The sequence below is a fragment of the Neofelis nebulosa genome, chromosome 7 (genome assembly GCF_028018385.1).
Source record: "Neofelis nebulosa isolate mNeoNeb1 chromosome 7, mNeoNeb1.pri, whole genome shotgun sequence".
NCBI lineage: Eukaryota > Metazoa > Chordata > Mammalia > Carnivora > Felidae > Neofelis > Neofelis nebulosa.
In genome coordinates, this window is record NC_080788.1 from 145,980,880 (window position 1) to 146,006,058 (window position 25,179).

Genomic DNA, 25,179 nt, shown 5'->3' on the forward strand with positions numbered 1-25,179 from the left:
ATGGGGGGCCGGGCGAGCGCGTGTGGGCGGAGAGCGCGGGGGAGGGCGGGCGAAGCGGGGCTGGCAGCTCGGAGCCGAGAGTGGCGACCCGGCGCGAGCATCCAGCGCGGGAGGGTGAGTGTGAGTGAGGCCCAGGGGGCGCCCCCTCCCCACCCTTGTCGGGGCCCTCGCCCCGCGGTGCGCCCTGGCTGCCGGGCTTGGCGAGGCTGGGAGAGGAGAGAGGGGGGAGAGAGGGGGTAGAGAGGGGGGAGTGGGGGGGGGGGGTCCGAAGCTCCGGGGAAGAGGAGGCAGTGGGGGCCGTGGTCAGCCCCTGGGTGCTGGGGCCGGGCTTTGGGCGACAGCAGTGCCCTTGGGGGGCTGTGCACGGCCTGACCCGGCCTTCCGCACCTGGGAGCCTGCAGAGGTGTGGGTGGTGGGGTCCCTGATGGTCCAGTGCTGCAGCTGGCACCGGCCCCGGGCAGCGGGAGGCTGACCCCAGGGACTTGCTCTCTGCCTGCCTGGCCCCTTGCTCGGCCGACGTGACAGCTCTATCATGCGTCTCTCTCTGTCCTTCCGTCTGTCTGTGTCTCTCCCTCCATCTGTACCCTCCCTCCGGGTCTGTTTGCTTTTTCTGTCCCCAGTCCTGTCATCTCTGCTTTGTCTCTGTGGCCAGCTGTTTTTCTCGCCTTCCCTCTGAGTCTCTGTGCCTCTCTGCGTCCAGTCTCTTGGTGTCTCTCCTGGCTGCCCTGGGCTCTAGCTGAGCTTCTGAGTCCTGCGGTGGGATTCCAAGAGGGGCTTGTGGAGGATCTGACCCCGGAGCATGGGGCTCCGTGAGGGAGGGTAGGGGCTGCCTCCCCTGGCTCCGGGATTGGGTGGAGGCACATGGCCCCCCCTCCCAGCCTTCCCTGGGTCTCCGCGGGACCCGAACTGAACCGATGTTTGGTGAAGGAAACCCCATATCCCAGAACAGCAGCCCCTGCCCCCCGCACTGCGTGCCCACAGGACCCCTCCCCCACTACCAGCAAGGTGTCACAAGCGATCCATCCTACTGGTTACTGCTGTCCCTCTGCCCACTTCCCTCCCAGTGCCCCTGCCCCTTGCCTGCGGCCCCCTCCCAGCCTGCCCTGAAGTTAGATGTCGCCTGCCGGACCCCACCCCCTCTTCTGCCTCTGGCCAGGTACAGGTGGAGGGTCTGAGGCTGGGAGCAGCGTGAGCCAGGTTCAAGTCAGCCCGAGGCAAAGGTGGCCAGGTCCTCTCGGAGAGCTGACACCCCACACACACCCAGGGCCGGGCCCCCAACACCCGCAGCTGAAGGGAAACCGACGTCCTGCCTGCACTTGGCCCTGCCTGCTCAGGCCAGTATAAGGGCAAGGGAGCCCTCCCCGCAGCAAGAGCTCGCGGAGGAGAGGGTCCCCCCATCTCTGTGCCCTTCCTTGCCGTTCCCTGCCTCAGAACATCTCTCCACTGGCCTGGCTGCCCACTGCTCATCCCTCAGGCCTCAGACCAGCTGGCCCTCTTCGAGGAGGCCTTCATGGGTCTTGGGGCTGAGTCAGCCTCTCCTGCCCTGCCCCTGCCCCTCCGCAACCCCGGGCACATCGTGTGGTGCCTGTCCAGTGCCCCCCGGTGGCGGGCGGGCGTGGGCAGAGAGCAGTGGTGACAGAGAGCCGGGGGGCAGTGGGCGGTGGGTCCAGGGTGGGCTAGCTGTGGACTGGAGCGGTCTGAAGCTTCCAGGAGGAGGGTGGGCCCAGCACGTGGCCTCGTTTCTCCCTGTCTTCATGCAGACCGGCAGCAGCAACGGCATGAGTGCCCCCCGGCCCGCTGTGCAGGAGCTCAGCCCAGCTGAGGAGGCTGGAGACCCAGCAGGGAAGGTATGTACCTGGGGCCCTGGGGTCTGCCAGCCCTGCGGGACAGGAGGAAGCCAGCCTCAAGCCCTGGCCCGCGATTTGGGGCATGCCTCAGTTTACCCGTCGAGGTGGGAGAAGTGGTTGCTCTTCTCTAGAAGTCTGGTGCATAAAGCAATGGAAGGCCGAGCCTCCCTGGCTTACTCAGCACCACTTCTGAACCAGGGTTTGTTCCACAAAGCAGTTTGCTCTCCGCTGGGTGAGGCAATGCCAGAGTCCCCCGCCCTCGGCTCTACGTTTTGGGAGCTGTGTTGATAGAGCTAAAAAGCGAAGTCCCTCCACAGGCAGTGCAGTCTTGATGTTCCGAGTTCTGGAGTTGGGACTCTGTCATCGTCGCCACTGCCGGCGGGCAGCGGGGCTGGAGAGGGGAACCCGCCCAGGGTCACCCAGGGGGCCAGCCTCCACGGCACGGCAGGTGGAAAAGGGTGACACCAGGCCTTTGAACTCCACGTGCTGCTGGCTTGGACCTCCCCTATCCCAGTGGCACACTCTGGGCCGAGGAGGGCCCCTGGTTGGGGATCACAAGGCCTTTGCAGAGGAGGACAGGAAGCGGGGTGGCAGGTGCGGTGGGGAGGGATTCCAGGAGAAGGGAGCCCCTGATCCAGCAGTGTGAACAGGAGCAGCCAGGATGGCCCAGCCGCTGGGGCTTGGACGGGTCCCTGCTGCGCTGTCCCTCTGATTCCACAGATGTCCCAGTCAACAAGGTCACCTGTGGTACTTGGCGAAAATGCCGATTCCTGGGCCCTCCATTCAGAGAGTCTGGGCGGGGGCCCAGGAATGCGCGTTCAAACACGCACAGATGGCTGTGCTGTGGCGGTTCAGGGCCGGTTAGCAAAGTCCTCGGGCTGTGTGTCTGCCTTTCCTCAAGGCACTCGTGCCACTGGGGGAAGGAAGACAGGCACCAAGCGACTCTCCTTCTATGTAGAAGGGTGGGGGGCGGGGAGGTCCAGGGAGGGAGACCTGCCGGAGGAGAGGCGTGGACGTGGGCAGGGCGGGTGTCAGTGCTGCTGTGGCCTTACGGCCAGAAGGCTGGGCGGTAGCACTCGCAGCTGGGCCCCCCATCTCGGAAGGCCTTGAATGGGAGGCGGGGACGCTGAGGGCGCCGGGAGGGCATGGGGAGGCAGCCCCCGCACACTCTTGTGGGCACTGAACAATGAGCCCAGAGCGAGCCCAGAGAGCCGCTCAGGTTGCCATGGTAACAGCTTCCCAGCTCCTCTGAGCTGGGGAGGGACCAAGGGCCCAGCAGGGAAGACCCCAGGAAGGGGCTGTGAGGATACAGGGGGCAGTGGGGGATGCACAGAAGCCCTGGGCTCACTCACCATGTGGCCTTGGCCTCTCTGGCCTCAGGCTCTTGTCTGTGAAATGGGCCTGAGGGCTGAACCCCGGTGGGTCCTTTGGAGCCCCGGGGAGAGCTGCTGCCCCAGGTGCTGAGTGGTGCTCCAGCCGCAGTGGTGGGATGGGGAGAGGCCCGCACCTGCACGACCACACACACGCGCGCGCGTGCGCATGCTCACACACACACCCTCCTTCCTGCCCTGCAGCCTGGGTTGGCAGGGCCCCCGATCTTCCCAGTGGGCACAGTGCAGGACAGGTGTGGGAGGGAGCAGGGAGCCCAGGGCCCGGCGTCGTCCTGACCCCTGCCCACCCTCCCTGCAGGCTGCCGTGGGTGCCCGGGAGAAGGGCCCTCGGCTGGGCCAGCGACTGCCCTCGATCGTGGTGGAGTCCAGCGAGGTGGGTTCTGTGGAGAGTGGGGAGCTGCGTTGGCCCCCCGAGGGCGCCTTGAGGGGGTCAGCCCAGAGCCAGGTTGCTTCTGGTGAGTGAGGGACTGCCCACGGGGGTTGGAAGCCGGGCTCCCCCTGCCCGCTCATGCAAACGGGGCCCTCCACCCCTCCAGCCTGTGCACACCATCACCCCCATCTGCCCGCCCCACCCCCCTCTGGTTGGGCGCCTGGAAGCCTCCTGGCCTTGACCCTCTCTTTGTCCACGTGCCCCCTCCTACCTGCCCTTAAGGACTCTATCGACTGTGGTGGCCCCAGGCCCAGCCAATCAGAGGGGCCCATGCAGCGTCTGTTGGACACAGGACCACATGCTTCCCCCTCAGTTCCAATTCTTTCCCCTCTCGCTCCTGATTCATTGCCTTTGGGGCACATGTGCGTTCAAAGGGCCAGCCCAGGTGCCCGTGAGGTGGGGCGGTGGACCAGCCCGGCGGCAGGCCCCTGCACTGGCCGTAGGTGCCTGGTTAAAGGCCAAGGGACTGCCAGAGCCAAGGAAGCTCCTGGGGAGAGGGTGTGTGGGTAGGAGAGGGGGATTCCGTGTTCCAGATGCCAGGGGTGAGGCTGGGCAGTGGGGACCTTCTGCCGAGGGCACATGAGGGGTGAGCTGTGCCCTGGGAAGTTTTGTCCCCTGGGGAGTTTGCCCCCTGATGTGGAAGTGAATTCAGCCTCACTGGGGCTGCCTGGCACTCCCTCCTCACATGTCAGCCCCCCCAGCGGCCTGGGCCCAGAAGGGGCCCATCCACCCCTTACCCCCCACCTTTCCCCAAAGCCTCCTCCGCCTTTGTCAGGCTGCACTCAGGGCTGAGAGCAGCACCAGGGACCACGCCCTGGGTAACCGCTGGAACTTGGGCTGTGGGGAGGTCTCCGGGTGGGTAGAGGTGCCGGGGGAGGGAGTGCCCCTGCTCCCGGAGCGTGGCCTTGCCTGCCCCGCCCAGGTGCAGCCCCCTCCTCCCTGTTCCCTTGCCAGCCTGTCCGAAAGGCAGCCCCACCAACAGAGGGGCCTTTGTGTTTCTGCAGCCCCCTCACCAAGTCTGCCGGGAGCTCCAGGGAAGGTTCCGGATGATGCTGGCAGTGAGCGACCCAGCTGCCAGGCCCCGGCCCCCCAGTGAGAGGACTGGGACAGGCATGGCCGGATTCTGCTGTGCGAGGGCCCTGCAAACCCCGCCTCCCACCCCTGCTCCTGACAGCTGAGCGGCCTCAGCCCCAGGGTGGCCGGGCTGATGCTTGGAGCAGGGAGAGCTGAGCCGCTGCCTCCTGCCTCAGAGGGTCTGGCCGGGACCACGGGCCTGCCCTCTCCCATCCACAACCCGGGGTCCAGATCACACCCTCCTTGTTCCGTGGTTTGAAGCAGAAATAAAGGCTCTCCCTGGTGGTTGGCGGGCACACTTGCTGGGGACTCAAGGTGGGGGACAATTTTGGTTTTTCCATGGCCTTCCAGACAAGGGCCTAGCCTTGGAGCCCACGCTGACCAGGCCAGAGTGCCAGGGTGTTGTACGTGGGGTGGGGGCCGGGGTGGGGCAGGGGCTGTCCAGGGGCTGTGGGGTTTGCTCCTCTGGAACCCCTGCCAAGGGCCCTGAGCTCTGCTCCGCTCTGCCTCAGCCAGGGCTGCCCAGGGCAGGACCGGCTTCCCCCCAAGTGTCCTCCTCACCTCTCCCAGGGGTCTCCAGCTCTGCCTGGACCCCGAGGGCAAGATTCCTTCCTCCTCACTGGGTGCACAGGGCACAGAAATGGACCGTGGGGTAGGGTGTCCTATTCCAGGCTGGATCTTATTAACGCCTTGCAAAAGTCCCACTTTACAGATGAAGAAACGGAAGTGTGGAGTGAGGTGCCCCAGCCACGATGGGATCCCTGGGGCTGGGAGGCACCAGAGCCCATGTGGGAGACTGGGTGGGGGAGGCACCTGTTCCTGCCCACGTGAGGGTCCCGTTCCTCCATGGGGTCCAGCAACACTGTTTCTTGGCTCTGTCCCACTGCACAAGGGGAGCCCTACGGGCTGGTGGGGGTTGGCATGGTGGGGGGGGGGGGACAGAAACCCGACCAGTGCCTGGGCCCAGGTTGCCTCCTGCCCTCCCCTCCTCCCATTCTGGTCCCTTGCCCTTGGCTAGCCTGCCCCAGGGCCGAGGAAGCCCGGGGCCTGGCAGGAGGCAGCCCTGGATAAATGTTAGCTTAACAAAGTCCTCAGGACCAGGCAGGGTCGGACAAGACCCCGGTGAGCCTGGAGGGGCAGGAGGGAGACACAGTCCCCTCTGTTCTTTCTGGAGGCCTTGCTAACCTCAAGGATGAATAAGGCACTTTCTCCAGCGCGCCTTCCCTCTAAAAATAACCCGCCCCCCAAACGCAGGAGAGGTGGGAGGCGGAGGTGTGGAAATTTGCCTGGCAGCCTGCTTTAATTTTAACCCTGTGGCCCCATGGGCCACGTCCACGGTCCCAGATGTCTCCACGTCCTCCCTGGTCTCTAGCTTAGGCAAGGCGGTGGACTGTCCTTCCAAGTCCTTCCTGTCCTCCTCCAGTGCTTTTGTGGTTCCCCAAGGGGATGGGAAGGGGGCAGACGTTTCCCAGGAAGCCCCGCCAGGACTTGCTGACGCATACGACGTGGGGCCAGGGACTCGAGCCAACTGGTGATTTCCGTGTTCCTGGTGCGGAATGTGGGGTGGGCACCGGTGTCATTTAGGAGATTTCATCCTGGCCCCTCCCAGGCACAGTGTTCCCCCCACTTAAACACGACCCTCCCAAGGTCTCACAGCTGACAAATAGCTGAGCTGGGACAGAATCCAGATCCACCCGAGACCCAGGCCTGAGTGGTACCCACAATGCCACCGTGAAGCCCACCAGCTAACAGGGCAGGTCTTGAGTGGAGGTGACCCATATTTGGAGGTCCCAGGACCCTGTCGTGCCCAGTGAGTTGGGGGAATACCTGCTCGCCCCAAAGAGTGTGGGCCCCCACCCTGCAGGACCCAGTTCCCTGGAGTCGGGCCCCAGCCTGCTCCCTTTCGGTCGGAGCTGGTGCCCTCGGTAATGGTAGGGGGCGGTGCCAGAAGTGGATGCCCCACACATATTCCCTGAGCCCCCGCCACCAGCACTCAGGTGTGGGCGACCTGGGGAAGGGGTTTTGGGAATCATCCTGTGGCTCCCTCTGGCATGGGCTGGGGTCACCGCCTAGTGCCTTTCGGAGATGGGCCACCTAAACTTTGCAATATTCACCTCGAGATAGAGGCACCGTCCCCTGTCCAGGCCCAAAGCCAGTTAGGGGCAGTGGGTGGAGCTCAGGCTCCCTGCTCTCCCATTGGTCTGTGCCTTGGTCCCAGCCGGCCGCAGTGTGGGTGAAGTTCGCAGCCTCTGGCATCTACATTTGGGGTGTGGCAGCCGGGCGTCCCCGGAACCCCTAGGACAGCCAGGCATCTGGCGTTGAGAATCCTTCTCCCTGCCCTTCCCCACCTGAGAGCCAGGTCCTCTGCAGAAGCGGACCCATTTAATGCCAACAACACCTCCGTTTTATGGAGGAGTAAACCGAGGCTCAGAGTCAGAAGTGCCTATCCCAAGGTTGTGCGGCCCAGTGCAGGGGAGCTGAACTTGTACTCTACTTGGGGTCCCCAGCTGTGCCTCCCCTTCCCAACTGCCCCCTCCGCTCTGCCTTCTCCTGACCCAGCCTGCCCAGCCCTGTGCCCCGGCCCCTCTGAGACAAGGCTGGGACTTTTCCAAAGGGATTTTACTGAGAAATTTGGGGGAAAACAACGTGGAAATGGGATAAAAGAAACATCAGTCTTATGCTGAAAAGTGGGTGCAGGCTAGAGTGTGGAGTGGATCTGGGAGTTGGGGGAGGTCCAGGAGCGACTCCCCAGGCCCTGGGCACCACCAGCTTTTCAGGGACCTAACTCTTAAAAGGAGGTGACCCATAATTGAAGGTCCCAGGACCCTGACGTGCCCTGTGAACTGGAGACCAGGAAAATCAGACAGAGGAGCCCCCGGTGTCTGTCCACCAGGGCCTGGCCTCTGTCCTGCCAGCTGCATGGCCACGAGCAGGGCCCTAGGCCTCTCTGAGCCTGTGTTCAAGTGCAATGAGGTGGAGAATATTTACTCCACAGGGGCTCCAGGAATCCCACTGAAGAACCCCGGGCAGTCATCTTGGGGTGTCCCCTCTGACTCCTGAATTGTGCCGCTCCCGGCCCCCCCCCCCAGTCTCTCATTCTGACTCTCATCCTGACATGGGACAGGACCAGCCTGAGCCAGGAGGAAAGGCCCACCCAGCCACCGGGGCATGAGCTGGGACCCTTATGACCGACCCTATTTCACGGGGGGCACCCAGGGATCAGGGGGCTAATGACTCAAGTGGTAAGCCAGGGGGCTTCTTGGAGGAGGTGCTGCCATCTCTGGGTCCAACTTGGCCTGTCTACAGAGGGCTATGGGGTGCTGCCGTCTCTCAGGTGACTTCCAATCGGTTATAGGCTGGATTTTGTCCTCGAAAAGTTCTTATGTTGAAGTCATGGCCCCCAGTACCTCAGAAGGTGGCTATAATTGGAGATATGGTCTTTAAAGAGGTGATTAAGGGGGCGCCTGGGTGGCTCAGTCAGTTAAGCGTTGTACTGTGGCTCAGGTCATGATCTTGGGACTCAGGAGTTCGAGTCCCGCATCGGACTCTGTGCTGACAGCTCGGCGGAGCCCGGAGCCTGCTTGGGATTCTGTGTCTCCCTCTCTCTGTCTCTGCCCCAGCCCTGCTGACCTCTGGGTCTTGGGTTTCCAGCCTCCGGATCCTTGAGGAAATCACTGTGTTGTTTAAGCCCCGGCCAGCCACACTGTGCTGTGGCAGTGCCCGGACAACAACACACAAGCTTGTCCCTGCGTCCTCAGCACCCCGCTCGGAGCACCTGCCCTGCTCTGCCTCATGCCGCGGTGGCTTCAGCCCAGCTGGGACAGGCCTGGATCTGTCCTCCCTGGATTTTCCCCAAGTTTCTTCCTGGGATGCTAGCAGTGGGATTCCCCCAAGAAGATGTGCAGCCTGCCTCTTCTGGGAAGTCTCGGCGACCCTCTCCGCAAGACGTCTCCAACCTGAGCCACTGTGGAGGAGGAGGGCCCGGGTTCTCCATTCAGTAGGCTCAGGGCCCCTCTACACCTTTGCCCAGAGCGCCCGCCATCCCTCCTCACCTCCCTTCCTTCAGCCCCCATCCCCTCCGGCTCCTGAAGCCTTTCGGAATGGCTGTGGCTTAGGACATTCCCTTTGCTGTCACTGTGACATCCTCTCCCCCTCCCTGGGCCCCACGGCCCACGTTTCTGCACGCCTGGCTCTCAGGATGAGCCTGGCACAGGGGCCAGCATCTCTGTCCTGGAGGGAGGGGTTCTCTGGGGCTTTGGTGCCGGGGGCTGGATGTCCCTGTCCCCCCACCCCCACCCTGCACGCCCTGTCCGTGCACCTCTGGCTTCGTGTGAGCACAGCAGGGGACGGCTGGTCCATTCCCCCCACCTACCTGCCCCCTCCCCTGCTGCCTGGAGCTGCGGGGTGCTGCCCCTCCCCTCCCGGACTCTCAGGACTCAGCCCGAGCCAGAGCCACGAGTTGCCAGGGATCAAAGGTGGCAGCGACAGTCTCTGGAATGGGGGGAGAGTAAGAGCCTTTCTGAAAGTGAAAGTCTGGGGTCAGGGTGGAGGGTGGGGCCGGGGGTGGGGCCGGGGGGCCCAGGGCAGCGCGGAACAGGCTGGGAAGTCCCAGCTGCTGGTCATTCGCTCTGGCCGACCCAGAGGCCCCACCACGGAGGCCCAGCTCCGAGGGCCCGGCTTCCCCTGGCGGCCCCGACCTGCCTGGGGCCCGATCTACTCGCTCAGCAGGTATGTTCGGGTGCAGGTGGGCACTGGGGTGCTGTGGACAGTGGGCGGGAATTCAAAGGGCCCAGGGTAATTCCGGTTCTGCCAGTGGCTTTCCGGGCCAAGGGCCTCAGCTCGGAGCCCAGGCCGGACTGCCAGCTCCAATCACAGCGTTCGGACACAAACATACAGAAAGCAGACAGATGCGGACATCGAGACACGCATGTGGGCACAGACACACGGATGCGGACTCATGGAGAGAGCGGCTTGCACACATACAGGGAAACACACTCAGGTCAACGCACAAAGCCCATACGCACCCCAGTGCGGCAACATACCCCCAGGCTACACTCTCACATTAGATTGCTTATCTTTTTTTCCCTGGGTACCGGCCCTGGCCTGGTGGGCTCCTGGTCAAGCGGCAGATGCCCCAGACCGTGCAACTGTCCCTCAGTCAGGGGAGAAGGTACACCCAGTGCTGGGGCCAAGCCCGGAGACAGAGGAGCTGACCATGGTCAGGAAAGGCTGCTTGGTACTGAGGCTCGAAGGCGGCTCGAGAAGGTGGGGGTGAGGTCACTGCTGGCAGAAGGAAGAGCCTGTACAAAGGTATGGAGGAGAGGCGAGGCGGTTGGGCGAGTGGTGAGCGAGGGGGGAAGGAGCGGAGGGGTGGGTTAGGAAGGGCCTCGAGTGCCCAGCTAAGGAGGAGTCTGCTTTTCCTGAGGGCGATGGCACCCCAGGAGGGCTATGCTTTGTCACTACTGAGAAGAGGAAACTTTTTAGTGCCTTTTTCTAGTAGGCTTTCGTAATACACAGGAAAGCCCTTGTAAGCAGGTCTCATATCGCCTATGAATAATGACAAATTTCCCAGGTCCTTCCCAATAATTCAAACCTCATTTATTCTCTTGCCTTATTGCCTTGACTAATCCTTCCTGGCAAATGTTGAATAGAATGACTGAACAGATACCAGGCCTGAGCCCCAGGTGCAGCCGCCAGTACCTCTGAACATTCAGGGCGATGGGGCCAGAGGGCCAGAGAAAGAGCCAGAGAGAGTCCTCACGGGAATGGGGAGGCAGGTATGGGGCAGGGGCCGAGGTAGAGTCAGCAGGACATCCAGTCCCGCAGGTACCCGTGTGGCGAGGGGCGACCCTGATCCTGAGGGTCACTCCTCCTTCAGGCTGGCTCTGGGCTGATGGGGAGGAGCAGATGGGCAGAGGCTCCCAGGCCAGTGAGGAAGTGTCCCCATCCCCACAGGGACAGTGGTGCAGCCTGGCCCAAGGACACCTTGGAGGTGGGGGCACCCATGCCCCTGGGCCACGAAATCCAGGTCAGTTTTGGGGAAGCAGAGACAGGGAGGCTGGGAGCAGAAGCAGCCTGCGAGAAAGCTGGAAAGCTGGACATTCTGGGGACAGGAAGGTGCCCAGGAGGCTGGGTGAGCGCAGGTCAAGGAGGCGAGGCTGGAGAAAGTTCTGCCCCAGACTGGAAGGCTTCCAGTGCGGGGCTATGGGGAGCCATGGAAGGATTTAAAGCAAGGGGTGACCTGGTTGGCTTGTGCTGTGGGAAAGTCAGTAAGAGCCTTTCTGAAAGGGAAAGCCTGGGAAATGGCTCAGGAAACTGTGGGAGCAGGGTCAAGGGGGCAGCGAGACCATCCAGGGGCCTCGGTGGGCCTTCGGCACAGGTCTAGTTCCGGACAAGGGTGGTTGAGCAGGCTGGGGGGGGGGGGACCCGTCTGCTTGTGTGGCCTCCATAGGACCCAACTGCCAGCCGTTCCTCCTTCCCCCAGAATCTGCCTCTAGACCCCAGTCCTGGCATCTGAGAGCTGCCCCCACGGTGGGCCCTCGGCCGGGAGAAATGGTTCCTGGGGCAGCACCTGGCTTCCCGGGGCTGGAAGATGTGGGAGCCCAGCCTCTGCTCCCCTTTCCACACAGGCCTGGGCTGGCTGAGGCTCCCTGTGGGGGGCTGTGTGACTAGAGGCAAGGCCCTGCCCCTTTCTGAGCCTGTTGTCTCATCTATGAAATGGAATGACACCCTACAACTTTGTTGTTACGGGCATCTGATGTATGCCAGGCCATGGGCTGGGCACACAGTAGGTGCTTACTAAGTGTGAGCTCTACTCAACCAAGGTAGGGCCCACTTGTCCTGTCCCCACGTCCCCCTGGTGATAGAGCTTGAACTGCATCTGGGCACAGCACAGGCCCAGATGATTCTCATCATCACTCAGAGCCTGCTGGATGCTGAGGGGCACCAGGGAGAGGGGAGTCGGGGAGGGGCAGGGTGCAAAGAGCTCTTGTGACAATGTTCTGTGTGTGCATGGGTCAGTCTGAGTCAGGGCAGGAGAGGTGCCAGGAGAGGACAAAGTGAGTCCTGGCACCAGGAGACGACAAAGACCTGTGGCCTGGGCAGGGCAGATAAGGCCTCATCAATCATCTGGGCCTGCCCCTCTCTCGGTGAGGCCTCTGTCCAGCTGTCACATGGCATCTGGGAAGAGGAAGGTAGGCCTCAGCCGACCCCTCAGATGTCTGACCCCTGGACAGACATCGCTGGAGGGCACAGAGGGGTGGATGAGGGTCCGGGCCCTGCCTATCCCAATAGGCAGGCAAAATGGGGGCCTGGGGAGAGGGATTCCACCCGATGTCACCTAAGGGTCAGGTGCCGGCTCCAGCCTGACCTTTGTCCCAGGGATGGGGGCAGCCTGGAGAGGTCTCGGGGTTCTGGCCTCTGGTTGGTCAGTGACTTCAGTAGGTCCAGCCCTCCTTTTGGCTGCTCTCTCCAAGGCTTAAGTAAGATCTTGCTGATCTAACACAGCCCCCCCACCCCCACACAACACCCTCACGATGGGGTGGGTGAGAGGTCCCAGCAGGCTATGAAATCTCTCTCCTCTCTCCCACCCAGCTTAACCTAAAGCCAGAAAATCAAACACCACTGGGCTGTGCTTAAAAGGAGAGTGGGTGCAGCCTGGGGAGGGCCTGGAGCCCAGGGTGGGACCTAGGCAGCCCCTGCTTTGCACCTCCATGCCCCAGGGACCCCCACCCACCCCTTACAGGGGAGTGGCCGGAGCGCAGGAGGGGTGGGTGGTGGGGAGGAGATGCACCGGTGAGGTGAGGAACAGCCTCGGGGAGCCCCAGCCCCTGGTTAAATATAGACCCGGGGCCCCTCCCACCACCCCCGCCCACAGGGCTGCAAGGCTGGGATAAGCAGATAAGCCCCTGGGGGCAGCCATGAGTGGCCACAGACCTCAAGCCTGACCCTGCCTCCCTCCAGGTCTAAACAGAAGGAGCCTCTTCCAGGGAGGGATCCCTGAGCCTCCCTCTGAGCAGAAATAGTTGGACCTGATGGGCTGAATGGGGGTGAGCTGAGGGCTTGGCGGGGGGGGGGGGGGGGGGGGGGGGGCGGGCAGTGAATGCTAGGTGGTGGGGAGATTGGGCAGTTAGGCTTAGGCCTCAGGACCTAAAGTCCAGGAAATCCTGGATGTGGTTGCTGGGCCCAGCCCTGGGGACCGCGGGCTGCCGTCTCGGCTGTGCCCCCAGAATCTGCCCTTGGAGATGGCCTGGCAGAGCCAGAGAGGGTGGGCACCTGGGGGTACCCTTCGGAAGATGGTATCAGGGAAGTTTTCCCGAAGGAAGTTCCTGTCTGTCTACATCTCAGTGCCAGCTGTGGTGTGGCACGGAGAGAGCTCCGGCCGTGAGAGCTGCCCGGTGACAGCTTGGGGGTCATCTCTGGGAGAAGCTTCTCTGACCAAGCCAAGCCACTGGGCCCCTCCAGGTCTCACAGGGCTCTCACGAGGTTTCTGTGCCCATTCCCCAGGGCTGCCCCCCCACCCCACCCCACCCCAGGTCTCCTGAGACTCCTTTTCATCCCCAGCTTTCCTGCTGCCAACATGTCGTTATCACCGACAGTGACCTCCTGGCCAGAACCGCACAGCCCTGAGGAGTCTGATAAGCTGCAGACCCCAGAGCAGGACACTCAGCAGGCGAGCAGTGGGGACATGCCCAGCACCCACCGTGAGGACACTCGGCCCGGCCTGGGCACCCTTCGGCGGGCCTTCTCCAGGGCAGGCCGGCGGGCCTTGGGCCAGGTCCCCGGGGAGGACACTGGCCTGCTCCGACGCAGCTCCCACTTCCTGCGATCCTTACGGCGCCCCCGGGATGATGGCCCGGCTGCTGCACCAGGGGGGGCCTGCGGCCCAGAGGGGCCCTCAGGCGTCACGGATGGTGGCAGCCGGCCGTCAACCACTGGGGTGGGGCCTGAGGAACCAGGACAGGAGGAAGGTGAGAGCTTTACAAAGGATACCAGGCATGGGAGGAAACTGAGGCCAAAGAGGGAGCAGCACAGCCCAGGCTTCCCGACAGCTCCCCCAAACACCCCCATGCACAACTGCATTTTACATTCTCCCAGCCTCTCAAGCAGGGGAGCATCCACTGGGCAGCTCAGAGAGGCCAGAGTGAGCTAAGTCAGGCTCAGAGAGGTTAGTGATCTGCCTCACATCCCACAGCCAGGAAGTGGATAAATGGGAGTTGAACCCACATCTGTAGGACTCCAGAACCCTCACCTCTCCACGGACTTCCACAGCCTGGCCCCTGGCCAAACTAGAGTGATGGATAAGGCGCTGGTCCTCTCAGAGCACAGGGCCGCGGGGGGTGCGTGGCAGCAATGGGCCTGGAGGGGAGCTCAGGAGGGCTGCGGGCTGCGGGCGCAGGATGCATTGGCGCTGGGCTCCAAAGGGGGGGGCTGCAGGTGGGAGTAGAGGGCTGCTAGGGGCTGGGGGCTGGCCCAGAGCAGGGAACAGCAAGGAGCGTGGGAGCTGGGCACAGGCACAGGACGCGCCCAGGCTGAGCTCTGACCCCAACAGACCTGCAGTCAAGACAGCAACATGAGGCCACCAGGCCCAGCTCAGCAGAGCTGGGAGCAGGGGAGGAGGTAGGGACCGAAAGCGGGGAGGGCAGGGCCTGCTCCCAGCTGCTGCTTTCAGCCAGGTTCCGGGCTTGGGGTTACCCCTCCTCCAGAGTGATTCCGAGGGACGATTCCCCGCAGGTGGGGGCCGTTGCTCCCGGAGCAGACCTTAGGGGAGCGCGGGGGCCAGGCGGCCCAGCTCCCGGTGGGCGAGAACGGGGCCCACAGGCCTTGGTTGGGGGCCGAGGTTCCGGCGCGGCACCCCCCACCGCCCTCTCCCTGCCTGTCCTTGCCAAAGGCAAATCTGTGGCGGACCTCATCACGGAGCGGCAGCTGCTGGCGGCCTTCGAGCAGCTGCGGCAGCTGGAGACGCGGCTCCTGGCGCAGAAAGCCTCGGGCACCTTCGAGCAGGACCCCACCGGCCTCGCGCGGCGCGCCATGGACGTGTGCCTGCTCTACGACGGGCTGGCGGCGGAGATCCGCGCCATCGTGCGCGAGACGCTGGGCCCGGGCGGCGTGGACGCGGCCACGCTCGCCGAGCTGGCCCGCGTGGTGCGCGCCGAGGAGGAGGCCCACCCGGTGCCCCCCGCCGACGGCGACTTCCTGCTCACGCCGCGCCGCTGGCGGCGGCACTGGGAGGACGCGGTGGCGCGGAGCGCGCAGGAGCGCGTGCGGCAGGCGGGCGCTGGGGACGCCGCGGGGGCGGCCGAGGGCGCGTCGGGCCTGGCCCGGCTTCTGGCCGAGCTCGGCGGCTCGGTTCGCCGCGACCTGCGCAAGGTGCGGTTGCAGGTGCAGCCCGCCTACTCGGCCGCCGGCCTCCCGGCGTGGGAGGCCTACCTGCGCGCCTTCCACGGCGCGGTGGCCCAGCGCCTCCAGGAGCTCGCGCGCGACGCCCGGGGCTGCGAGCAGCTCTACGTCCTGCTGGACTGGACCGCCAATGTCTACGGCAGGTGAGGCCCCAGCCTGAGCGCCGAGCCGGGCGAGGGGAGGCCGGTATCGCCCACCTGGCCCTGCCCACCCGGAGGCCTTCGGGCGCCCGCCCCGAGGAGCCCTGGGCACCTGTTCTCTCTTTCTTCCCGGGAGAGGGCTGGTGGGTGGGCGGCAGAGATCCCGGGGACTTTGACGTTCTTTTCTTTCCCCTCGTCTGGGCCGCGGTACTCTGCCGCCGGGGTTTTCCTACGGTGCTACCCGGGCACCCGGTCCCGCGAGCGGGACAGCGTCTGAGGGGAGGTTGCTTCCCTGACAGGGAGCCCAGATGGAGGCCTCTGCTAGTCCCCAGGATGCCGTTGAGCGTTTAGAAAAGGGCCCCTCACCCAGGCAGGACACAACCGTGGCTCAGAGATGCCCGGCGCGGGTTGGACTTCACCCGCACTCTTCCCCTTGGATGGGCACCTGGGTACGGGGCCCGGCGCGCTGACAACTCCCAGCTCCAGCCCGGCGCTGAGTGACGGGGTGGGTTTCCTTCGCTGCTGAGCCCTCCTCAGCTCCGAAGGCCAGAGAGCGGGTGGGAGGAGGGTGCCTAAGCTCCGGGGCTCATTAATTTGCTGTGTGGCCTCGGACAGCTACCTGGGCCTCCCTGGTGCGGCTTGGATAGCGGCAGGTCCCTGAGCTGTGTGGTGCTTGGGTGCCTAGGTTTCGGCCAGGGGGAAATTGGGGCAGCCACTAGTGCATCAGAGCCGGGCCCAGACCCTCAGCCCCTACCCTGCCTTCCAGTCCTGACTTCCTCGGTGCCCCGGACCTGACTCTGTCCACGGAGCCGCTGCCCCCACTCCTGGCACCCAGTGTGTGGGCGCGCCTGGAGAGCGACTACACCAGCTTCCTAGAGGTGAGGCCCTCGAGGGGCAGGGCCTGAGGGGCGCCATCCAGGCTGAATGTGGCTGCCTCGCTGTGGGGAAGTGTGGAGCCCAGAATCACCCTGGGTGTGTGGCCTCGCTCAGGGGAGAGCCACTCCTCACCCTGTGGCCTTCAGCACGGGCCTGGGCCCCAGCAGGGTGGGTCAGTTTCTCCCAGGGCCCAGGACAGGGCTCCGAAGGTAGGGGGACCCACGCCTCCCTCTTGGGAGGGGCTCAGTGTGCCCCTGTCCCTACCTCGCACAGACCAAGATCACAAGCTGCTTCGACAGCATCCTGCAGCTGGAACAGAGCCGCTGGGTGGCCGCTGAGGCCCCCGATGTGCTCCAGGGCCTCTACCACACGCCTCTGTCCATCGACATCCACATGGTGAGTCTTGGGAGGGGGGACGTATGTTTGGGCCTCAGGTGGTGTCTGTCCCCTTCCAGGTGGGGACACCCAGAGCTATACGATCCCGTCCCAACCTCCCTTCCCCAGTGGGCGAGAGACTGAGGCCCCACCTGGGTGGAATCAGGGACCCTGGGTCGCCAGCCAGGCTGGGAGTGCCAGGGCACAGCGCCCAGCTTAGCAAGTGGCCCGCGGATGTGGGGTGCCGGGAGGCTGCTGGAAGCTAAAGCCGAGACCACCGGAGCAGGGCAGGTTGGAGACGTCATTGGGCCACAGGTGAGGGACAGGGGGCATCAGGTGGGATCTGGGCTTCGATGTGGGTTCAGCACGTGGCATCTCTTACAGCTCGTGGCTGAGCATGTGAAGGCGGCCGGTGCCATCTCTGCAGAACTGGAGGCCACCACCCTGCGTATCTGCGCGCGGGCACTCGGCCTCTTTCTGCCCAGGTGCAGGCATATCCTTGGCCCAGGGTGGGGTGGGTGGAGGGACCAGGGTAAGGATGGTGGTCGTCCCTAGGGAAGGGCCATCCTGTTTGCTCAGAGTCTGAGATCCAGGGACAGATGAGAGAGAGGAGCCTTCTTATAAGGCCCCGGGTCTGGGTAGGGACCTGAGGGGGAGGGCAGACCCCAGGTCATCGCGCCACCGGTAAGGGTCCCTAAGGCTTTTGCGTACTTCGCCCCCAGGTTTGAAAAGGCTTTTCTACAGTCGGAGGCGGTGAGCGAACCTCATCTGGGCGCCAGCATCAACGCCTGCGAGGAGCTCAGGTGGGTCTCGACCCTGCTCCTCCGCAGGGAGGTGCCTGGCGCGGCCAGCAGGGGGCGCGCGAGTTCGGGGAACCGGGAAGCCGTCGGCTCCCGTGGCGGCCGCGCATTGAGCAGTCTGGACCATGCGCCCGGCCCGGCGTTGGAGGGACTTCCCGGAAAGCCTCCCAGGAGGGCACCCGCCTCGCAGCTCCCGCCCCCGCTGGAAGGTCCTCCCTCCTCCCCGCAGGGGTGAGGCCCTGGAAGGGATGCAGGGAGTTTCAACGCTGAGCAGAGGCTAACAAATTCCAGCCACCCCAGTTATCGCCTGTTGTCTGCCCAGTGTGTCCCACCCCCCCCCCCCCCCCCGCGTCCCACGCCATCCTGGGCTCCTTTCTTTCCTCCCTTCACCCAAGTTGGCCGGCTTCCTTTTTAAAGACACTCCCTCCTCTTCCCCACTACCCTGGGTCCCTCTGCCCCCAGAAGGCAGATGCCTCCCCTTTCTGCAGGCAGTGGCTGCCCCCCTCCTGGGCCTCCGGTGTACCCCACATTATGCTGCAGCAGGTACGGCCATGGACTTTGAGCCGCGCAGTCTGGGTTCTGATCCCAGCTCTGCCACCTACTCCCTGTGTGCCTAGAGATAAGTCACTTCCCCCTTCTGTGCCTCCTTTTGTCATCTGTCAGATGGAGATGTGGGGCTCCACGCCCTAGAGGGAATCATTTCGTATTCACTTTTTGTGAGCGCTTGAGATCCAGGCGCTGAGCTGGAGCTTTACCCGCCTGATGTATTTCGTCCCGAGGGCAGTGTCCCCATGTACTGGGACAAGTGGAGGCTCAGAAAAGGAGTGCCACCGGCCCACCATCATGCACCGTCCAGTATGTGCTGGACCTGGGACCTGAACCACGCTTGTCTGAATCCAAGCACGACCATGATGAGGACCACTTGTCTAACACTCTCTCAACCCTAATCGATGCCAGGCTGGTCCGTCCCCTTCAGCCCCAGGAAACATTCTCTGCCCCTTGGTAGGCAGCCTCTGACCCAGCCCCTGATGGAACTTTTTAGCCTTGCCTTTCTGTGTCCCTGTTCTGAGGACTGGGCATAGCCTGGCCCTCGGTCTCCTTGAAAGTGTGTGACAGGGTGGGTTTGAAATGGGGGACATTGTCACCTTCAGAGAGGCAGTTAGGAGGCTCAGGGGAGGGCCTCTGTGCCAGTCATGGCCAGGCTGCCCTGTCTCATCACCAAGACGGTTGGAGGTTTGACCCAGAGACACCACAGGGGGGTTCTGCGATGCAGTGGGGACGCCACCGTCACCCTGCTGCCCTTCCCTCCGGGATCAGCTCCTGGGGCTTTGGAGCCATCTTCTCACCTGACTGTGCCTTCAGGGCTACTACACTGTACAGCCCCAGGGGCTGCCCTTCACATTATAGTCTAAGTGAATGGCTCCTGGCCTCCGAGGCTGTCTACCGGAGCTTGTTCCACAGCCTGCTCCTCCTCGCCCACTCCGTCTCCTGTCCTGGCCCCTCCCCAGGACCAGTCTTCTGGCCAGGTTCCCAGGAACCTTTGAGGAGCTGGAGAAACCTCTAGTGGCCGCCATCTGTGTCTTCCAGAAGCGGCTGCTCCAAGCCTTGCAGTATGATGTGCAAGTGAGTGGGACAGGCCCTTCTCTCCCCACTTTCCACACCCAGCGGCTGTGTCCTGTGCCCTGGAGCCTGGGGCCCCCAAGTCCCAGCACTCCCTCACCTCAGGGGCAGTTTCGGGGGTGGTGCTTTGGAGGGTGGGCAAGGGACCCAGATAAATTCCTAGTTGAGGAGGTCAGGAAACGCCTACCTACTTGAGACTCTCAGAGAGGGTGTGTTCTAGGAACCAGACCCCTCACCCCGCCCCTCAAGGCCTCCCCAGGCTCCCCTAGGCAGGGCCTGCCTAGAGGCTCAAACTCAAACCCTGTCGCCTGGAGCTCAGGGCTTGGAGGAGTCATCCTTGTAACAGGCTAAATGACATTCATGGCTGAGAGAGATGTTACTCAGGTGACATTAGAAGGGGGTCAGTCCCTTGGGGCGCCTGGGTGGCGCAGTCGGTTAAGCGTCCGACTTCAGCCAGGTCACGATCTCACGGTCTGTGAGTTCGAGCCCCGCGTCAGGCTCTGGGCTGATGGCCCGGAGCCTGGAGCCTGTTTCTGATTCTGTGTCTCCCTCTCTCTCTGCCCCTCCCCCGTTCATGCTCTGTCTCTTTCTGTCCCAAAAATAAATAAAAAACGTTGAAAAAAAAAATTAAAAAAAAAGAAGGGGGTCAGTCCCCCCAAAGTTTCTTCCTGGCGACAGATTGTCCATCGGCCTGAAACACCCCTGTTAGGAGCCACGCACTGGCTCTGAGGAGAGGGTCTAGGGGATGAGGAGGAGACGGTTTGAGGAGGGTTAGAAGACTCCTGTCCCCCTCTGCCCCCAGCCGCTTTTCAGGGTCCTGTGTACCAAGGCCTGGCTGACACACGACGTGCTGCAGCCCCTCATGGACAAAGTGGTGGCCTTCGCCCATCACCTGGAGCACGTGGCCCCACTGCGGGCACAGGTATTTCGGGACAGGGCTCTGGTGGGGCCGTGCCCTGGGCTGGGGCCTGTGACTCTGACTCTGACCCTGGCCCTGATCCCCCGACGGCCCAGGAGACTCTGCAGGAGGCACACCGATACGTGGTCCGTGAATACCTGGCACAGGTGCTGAGTCCTCGTGAGCGGTTCCGCGGTGTCGATCGCGTGACTGGCTCCCAGAAGATGGGCCTGGACGCCCAGGCCATTGGCAACACCTTCCAGGGCTTGGTAGGAGCATCGACGACTGACTGCCCCCAGTGCTCGCCTCCTCCTAGGGCCTCTGGCGTGAGGAGCCTCCCCTGGCACCCCCTATTCTCATTTCCGGGAGGGGGGGCTCCGCAAGAGCCCCCTGGGGCGGCTTTGGCAGAGGTGGTTGTCCCCACTCTGCAGCAACCGGAAGAGGGTTTGGGAGCGCTGGCACAGCGGGGGCGGGGCCAGGTGGGATCATTTCCATATATTTGCATACGACGAAGTGAGCAGCCAAGGGGCGGGGCCTCCGAGAGGCCCCTCCAGCATCCCTGACCCAGCCTTTGGAGCCTGAGCACCTACCTGTTCCTTACGCCGGCACGGATGCGCTGTAGGATTCCCGGCAGGACTTCCGGGCCTGGGTCTCGGTTTACCCACCTGCGCAGAGACCGGAAGACCTCTCTGAAAGTGCTGCGGCTCCGTCCACAGCGCCAAGACCCGAGTCCCCTAACGCCGCCCGTGCAGTCACAGCGGGGGACGGTGCATTAGTGTTGGGGCTGCAGGCAGGGGCGGCAAGGGGGCTCCCGCGGGAGGCGGCCCGTGTCCTAGGAGGCTCCCTGTCCCCGCAGGGCTCAGAGGCCACGTGGCTGGGCCAGGCTATCCCATGCGTCGCTGACATTCTCGGCGAGACTTACAAGGACGACATCGGGCGGCACCTGGAGACACTCATCGGGAGCTACCCAGACATCAGGTCCGTTCCCCACCTGCTCCCTCACTGGGCGCCGCCGACCCCGGGCCCGGGGAACCGGGGCCTTCAGAAGGGTCCCTGTGGCTCTGGAGGGGGGACAGGGGAGGAACCAGAGGGAGGTGCAGCGCGTTCCGTACGGAGCGGGGCCGGCACCGGGCGCGGGCTCGTGCGCAGGTGCGTGAGGTCCTGGGCGTGCGGGGTGGCCCTTGACCTTCAGGCGTGGGGCGGGGGCGGGGCGTGAGAGCCGGGGCGGTCCCTCCTTCTACCGCTGTTCTCGGATTTGGCGTTGGGTGCCTTGGGGTCCCGAGGCCTCTAGAGTGTGAAGGGGTCGGGGCCCCTCCTCATGCGTCCGAGGATGGGGACAAGTACCCGTCCCGGAGTCTGAAGGGGAGACGCCCCCTCTACGAGAACGCCCTATTGGCAGCCCGGGACTCCTGAGACCTGGCCAAGAGGAAAGAGGCTTTGATTCCGGGGTTTGGAGGGGAGGTGGGGGGGATGGTGAGTCATCGAACCCGTGGAAATTCCAGCCCGAATCTCTCCATAGCCTTGGAGATTCCGGGATGGGGAGGTCACAGAGAGCCTGGGACAAAGCCCTTTTCCCCAGCTCGGACTGTCTCCGCCTTTGGCCTGGAGTGACTACTTCCCCCCCAGTGCTGCGGGGTTCCCCCCGGTTCCTGGGGGCTTCTCTACTCTTGGCTGCCTGCCCCTGTCTGCCTCCCCCCCCCCCCCCGCCCCACCCCCATTCCTGGAGGCGGCACTGCTAGTGCTGTGCCTGGGCCTCTCTCCTCGCTGCCTGTCTGTGGCTCCCCGCACAGTGCTCACAGGAAGAGGCCTCCGACACCTCTGGGCCTGGACCCGCTGTCCTTGAGGCCTTATCTCTTCTCTCACTCCACTGATCTTTGAACCTTTGCTTAGACTGTGTTCCCCCACGGGCATGCCCCTTCCCCTCCCCACCCAGCTCAGCCCCCTTCGAGGCCCAACCACGCTGTCCAGGGCCCTGCCTCTCCTGCTTCCGTCATTCGCAGCCTTTCTCGGGCCAGCTTCCGGGAATGCTGGGGGCACCCGCACTTGGGCCCAGGGGCTCGCCTCGCTCGAGGCTGGAAGTGCCACGGAGATGCGGGGCCTGCAGTGATAGGGGCGTGTCTTTGCAGGCGCGACCACGTGCTGGCCATTCTGGCGCTGCGCAGACTGGGCCGCCGTCGGAACCAGCGCCTCTTGCAGCGTGCCCAGGGCCTGCTGAGGGCTGCGGCCAGGGCAGAGGGCTCTGGGGCTGCTGGCGGCCGTGTGCTCTTCGAGGAGATCCAAGTGCCTACCTCCGTGGACCTGCTGATCACCTGCATCTAATGCTCCGGGTCTCGGAGGGGACGGGCCTCAGGTGGGGGGCCGCATTAACTGAGGGGTCAGCACCTTCACGCAGGCATCACCCAGACACTAAGCCCCAGGCTGGGAGTCTAGGGAGGCGCTCTCAGCCCTGCCCCCAACCTCGAAGCCCGTAATCACATGACGTTCGTCCTCAGCTGTGCGTGGTTGCTTACCAGAAGGAACAGCACGAAGAGAGGCATTTCAGGCATTTGTGGGAGAGTGTTTGGGGGTGGCGGAGGTTCCTTTCAATACTGCCTCCCGGCCTAACGGTCCAGCACCACCCCCAGTCTGAAAGTGAAGCAGAGAGTATTTATTTTTAAAATAAAGGTGAATTAAAATGGTGCCTCCCTAAAGAGGGGGCAGGGCCAAGTTGACGGTCTGAGTCTCCAGGTACCAAGGGGTCGGGATGGAAGGTTCTATGGTGACTCCATTTGGTAGATGGTCCTTTCCTGTACATTGCACAAATGGGGAGACTGAGGCAGGCCCAGAGCTGGGAAGGCTCGTGCCTGTGGCTGCAGAGAAAAACAGTCTTCAGCCCTGGGATCCTGGGTGCACTGGCCTCATGTGCCAAGTGCGCCTCACCCAGCAGGAGTTGGCACTGTTCTGTCCTGTTCTAACAGGCCTGGGCCCCTAGGAGACAAGAAAAGGCCGAGGCTTGTTCTGCAGCCTGAAGTATTTGGGTTAGATGTGAGAGGGACTTCCCAGCAGCAAAAGCTGTAGGACTGGTGCAGGGCAAGTGTCAGCCCTGGAGAGAGAGTGTGTGTGTGTGTGTGTGTGTGTGTGTGTGTGTGTGTGTGTGGTGGGGGGGTGGGGTCATGATCCTACCGGTCTCAGCTTGGCCGGCAGGGCTGCAAGGAGATTGCCCCACTGTGCACCTGTTATCCACCCCCATCCCCTGGTTCTTCTCTCCCGGAAAGCTGGCACTGAAATTTGACTCTAGCCTCTGGCAAGGGTGCTGAGAAACCCATTTGCATTGGCAGCCTCCAGCTTGCCAGGGAGGCTGAGTGCTGAGATGGTGTGTGTGTGTGGAGGGGGTGGGGTAGACGCTGAGGCAGACAGTGGTAGGTGCCTTCCTGGCCCATCCCTCCGCAGCAGGCCCCCCATGAGCCTGACCTTGACCTTGGCAGAGGTGGGGAGCAAGGAACTGCAGGTGGGCCAAGGTTCTAAGAACCCAGTGAAGTTGAGCCTCCCAAGGACAAGGCGAGAGTTCTGAAAGGCTGCAGGGCCAGGCCAGTGGGGGATCTGACTCCCCTAGCTCCTTTCAGGCCCATCTCCCTACACTGTGGACAGCCAGGGGTGGGTCTGCCACAATCCCTACACCAAGGCTGGAGAACTGCGTCTTGTTGGGGTGCTGAAGGGAGCGGGAGCAGGTACCAGGGGCAGCCCCTCTGTGGATACACGGGGGTCAGGGGTGGGCGGGCAGGAGGCCTGGGTGTCCAGCCTTCCCTAAGCAGGTAATGCAGAGGGGTGGGGTGGGGTGGGAGGAGCAGGAGTGAGGATCAGGAGTGGTTGGGGCTCCCGGGCTCCAGGCTAAAGATGGGGACAGTGTGTTCCAGTGTCGACACTGACGAGCAGTCCTGTGTCTTTCCTTTGTGGGGAAACTGAGGCCAGCAGAGGGTAGAGGTTGCTTCACATCAGGCCCCAGCACAGGTAGCCTGAGACCCTCACAGTCAGGAGGAAGGGAGGTATCAGAGGGGTACCTCCTTCCCCAGGAAGGGCAGGGACTGACAGGCCAGCCAGACTCCACATTTGACCTCAGTAGCCATCAGTGGCCTGGGTGAGTCCAAGGCTGGGTGGGGTGGGGCATAGAAGGTTTGATTTGGTCCTGGCCGGGTTCTCCCTAGGGAGCCCATACCCCATGTTTGAGCCCCAGTCTCCTCACGGAAACTGCCCCCCCACCGGCAGCCCCTGCCTGCCCTGACCCCAGCCCTAACACGCCTGCCCCTTCCCCCCGCTCCCCTGAGCCCCAGGCTAGGGTGAGAGCCCTGGGGCTGGGTTCCCAAGGCAGGCTGCAGAGGTGGGGAAGGGTGCAGTCCCAGCCCTGCCACTTTCCCGTCATGAGACCGTAGGCACATTCCTTTACTTCTCCATGCCTCTGTTTTCCTAGCTGTGAAATGGGGGTGCTGTCTGTGTCCCCCAGGCTGGGAAGGGTTACATACGAGCCAGCCAGAAAACCAGATCCCTGGCTCTCTTGTAATCCCATCCCCAGGGCCTGGCCGGGCCATGGTCTGCAAGCAAAACTTAAAAAGGCCCTGGTGCAGGAGTGGGGGCCTCTGAGTGATAGTGAAGCCTGAGGCCGGTGGGGTCGGTGAGTGGGGAAGGCGCCCAGGAGGAGGCTGGGAGGAGGCGCCAAAGTGGGGGAGCCCCTCGCTGACAGGAGCATCCTGTTGCAGTGGAAAGGATTCAGGCTGAGACCCAGGGCCATCTTCCGGAGTGTGTCTGGGCCTGGAGACAGGAAATCAGATTTTCCTGGCAGGAACCTTCATGCCCAGGCGGGTATGTGTGCCTCGTGTGTGTTCCTGTGAGCCCAGCAGTGCCTGGAGGCAGGGGCTGGCTTCCCGAGGCCAAGCTGAGGTGCACAGGAGGCTGGACAGCAGCTCCTCCGAGGCTGTGGTCAGGACGGTTGGGGCCCAGAGGTGGGCCAGGCCAGGGGCACCGGACTCTGGCCATTGACCATTCTGCCTCAGACCCCCTGGCTCTCCCATCCCACCAGGTCTTATGAGGCCTTGCGGAGAGCCTGGAGTATTTCGTTGGCCATCCTGTTGTCCGGGCCACGTGTGGGGGAGGGGCTGGCCCTCAGAGGGCAGCTTCCGGACTTGTAGGCCAGGTTGTCTGGCTGACAAGGAAGCATGTGCGCATGGGTGTTCCTGGAATGTGCCTGGGGACGGAGAGGCCTTGCCCCGTGTCTGCACTCCCCAGGTGGAGCAGGACATCCGATCTGCCCCTAGAACTCGGGTCCTGGGCCCTCCCAGCCGATCCCTGGTTCCGTCCCT

General features: G+C 63.6%; 2 protein-coding genes across 9 annotated transcripts; both read left to right on the plus strand.

The window, feature by feature from the left end:
- On the plus strand, positions 1–5,027 carry LBHD2 (LBH domain containing 2). Its single transcript, XM_058740596.1, has 4 exons — positions 1–114; positions 1,761–1,847; positions 3,537–3,693; positions 4,673–5,027. The coding sequence occupies exons 1-4, from the start codon at positions 1–3 to the stop codon at positions 4,762–4,764; spliced, it is 450 nt and encodes a 149-aa protein (XP_058596579.1). The 3' UTR covers positions 4,765–5,027.
- Positions 5,028–9,324: 4,297 nt separating this feature from the next.
- On the plus strand, positions 9,325–22,555 carry EXOC3L4 (exocyst complex component 3 like 4). Of its 8 annotated transcripts, none has more exons than XM_058740353.1 (15): positions 9,325–9,470; positions 9,901–10,052; positions 10,698–10,770; positions 12,705–12,790; positions 13,305–13,711; positions 14,293–15,283; positions 16,047–16,158; positions 16,430–16,552; positions 16,916–17,016; positions 17,254–17,334; positions 18,840–18,954; positions 19,754–19,873; positions 19,966–20,118; positions 20,706–20,827; positions 21,976–22,555. In XM_058740353.1, the coding sequence occupies exons 5-15, from the start codon at positions 13,321–13,323 to the stop codon at positions 22,166–22,168; spliced, it is 2,502 nt and encodes an 833-aa protein (XP_058596336.1). In that variant the 5' UTR covers positions 9,325–9,470; positions 9,901–10,052; positions 10,698–10,770; positions 12,705–12,790; positions 13,305–13,320; the 3' UTR covers positions 22,169–22,555. The 8 variants fall into 8 exon arrangements, with proteins under 8 accessions (XP_058596336.1, XP_058596343.1, XP_058596342.1 ...); XM_058740360.1 differs by having other exon boundaries at positions 14,632–15,283; XM_058740359.1 differs by lacking the exon at positions 19,966–20,118.
- Positions 22,556–25,179: the final 2,624 nt, after the last annotated feature.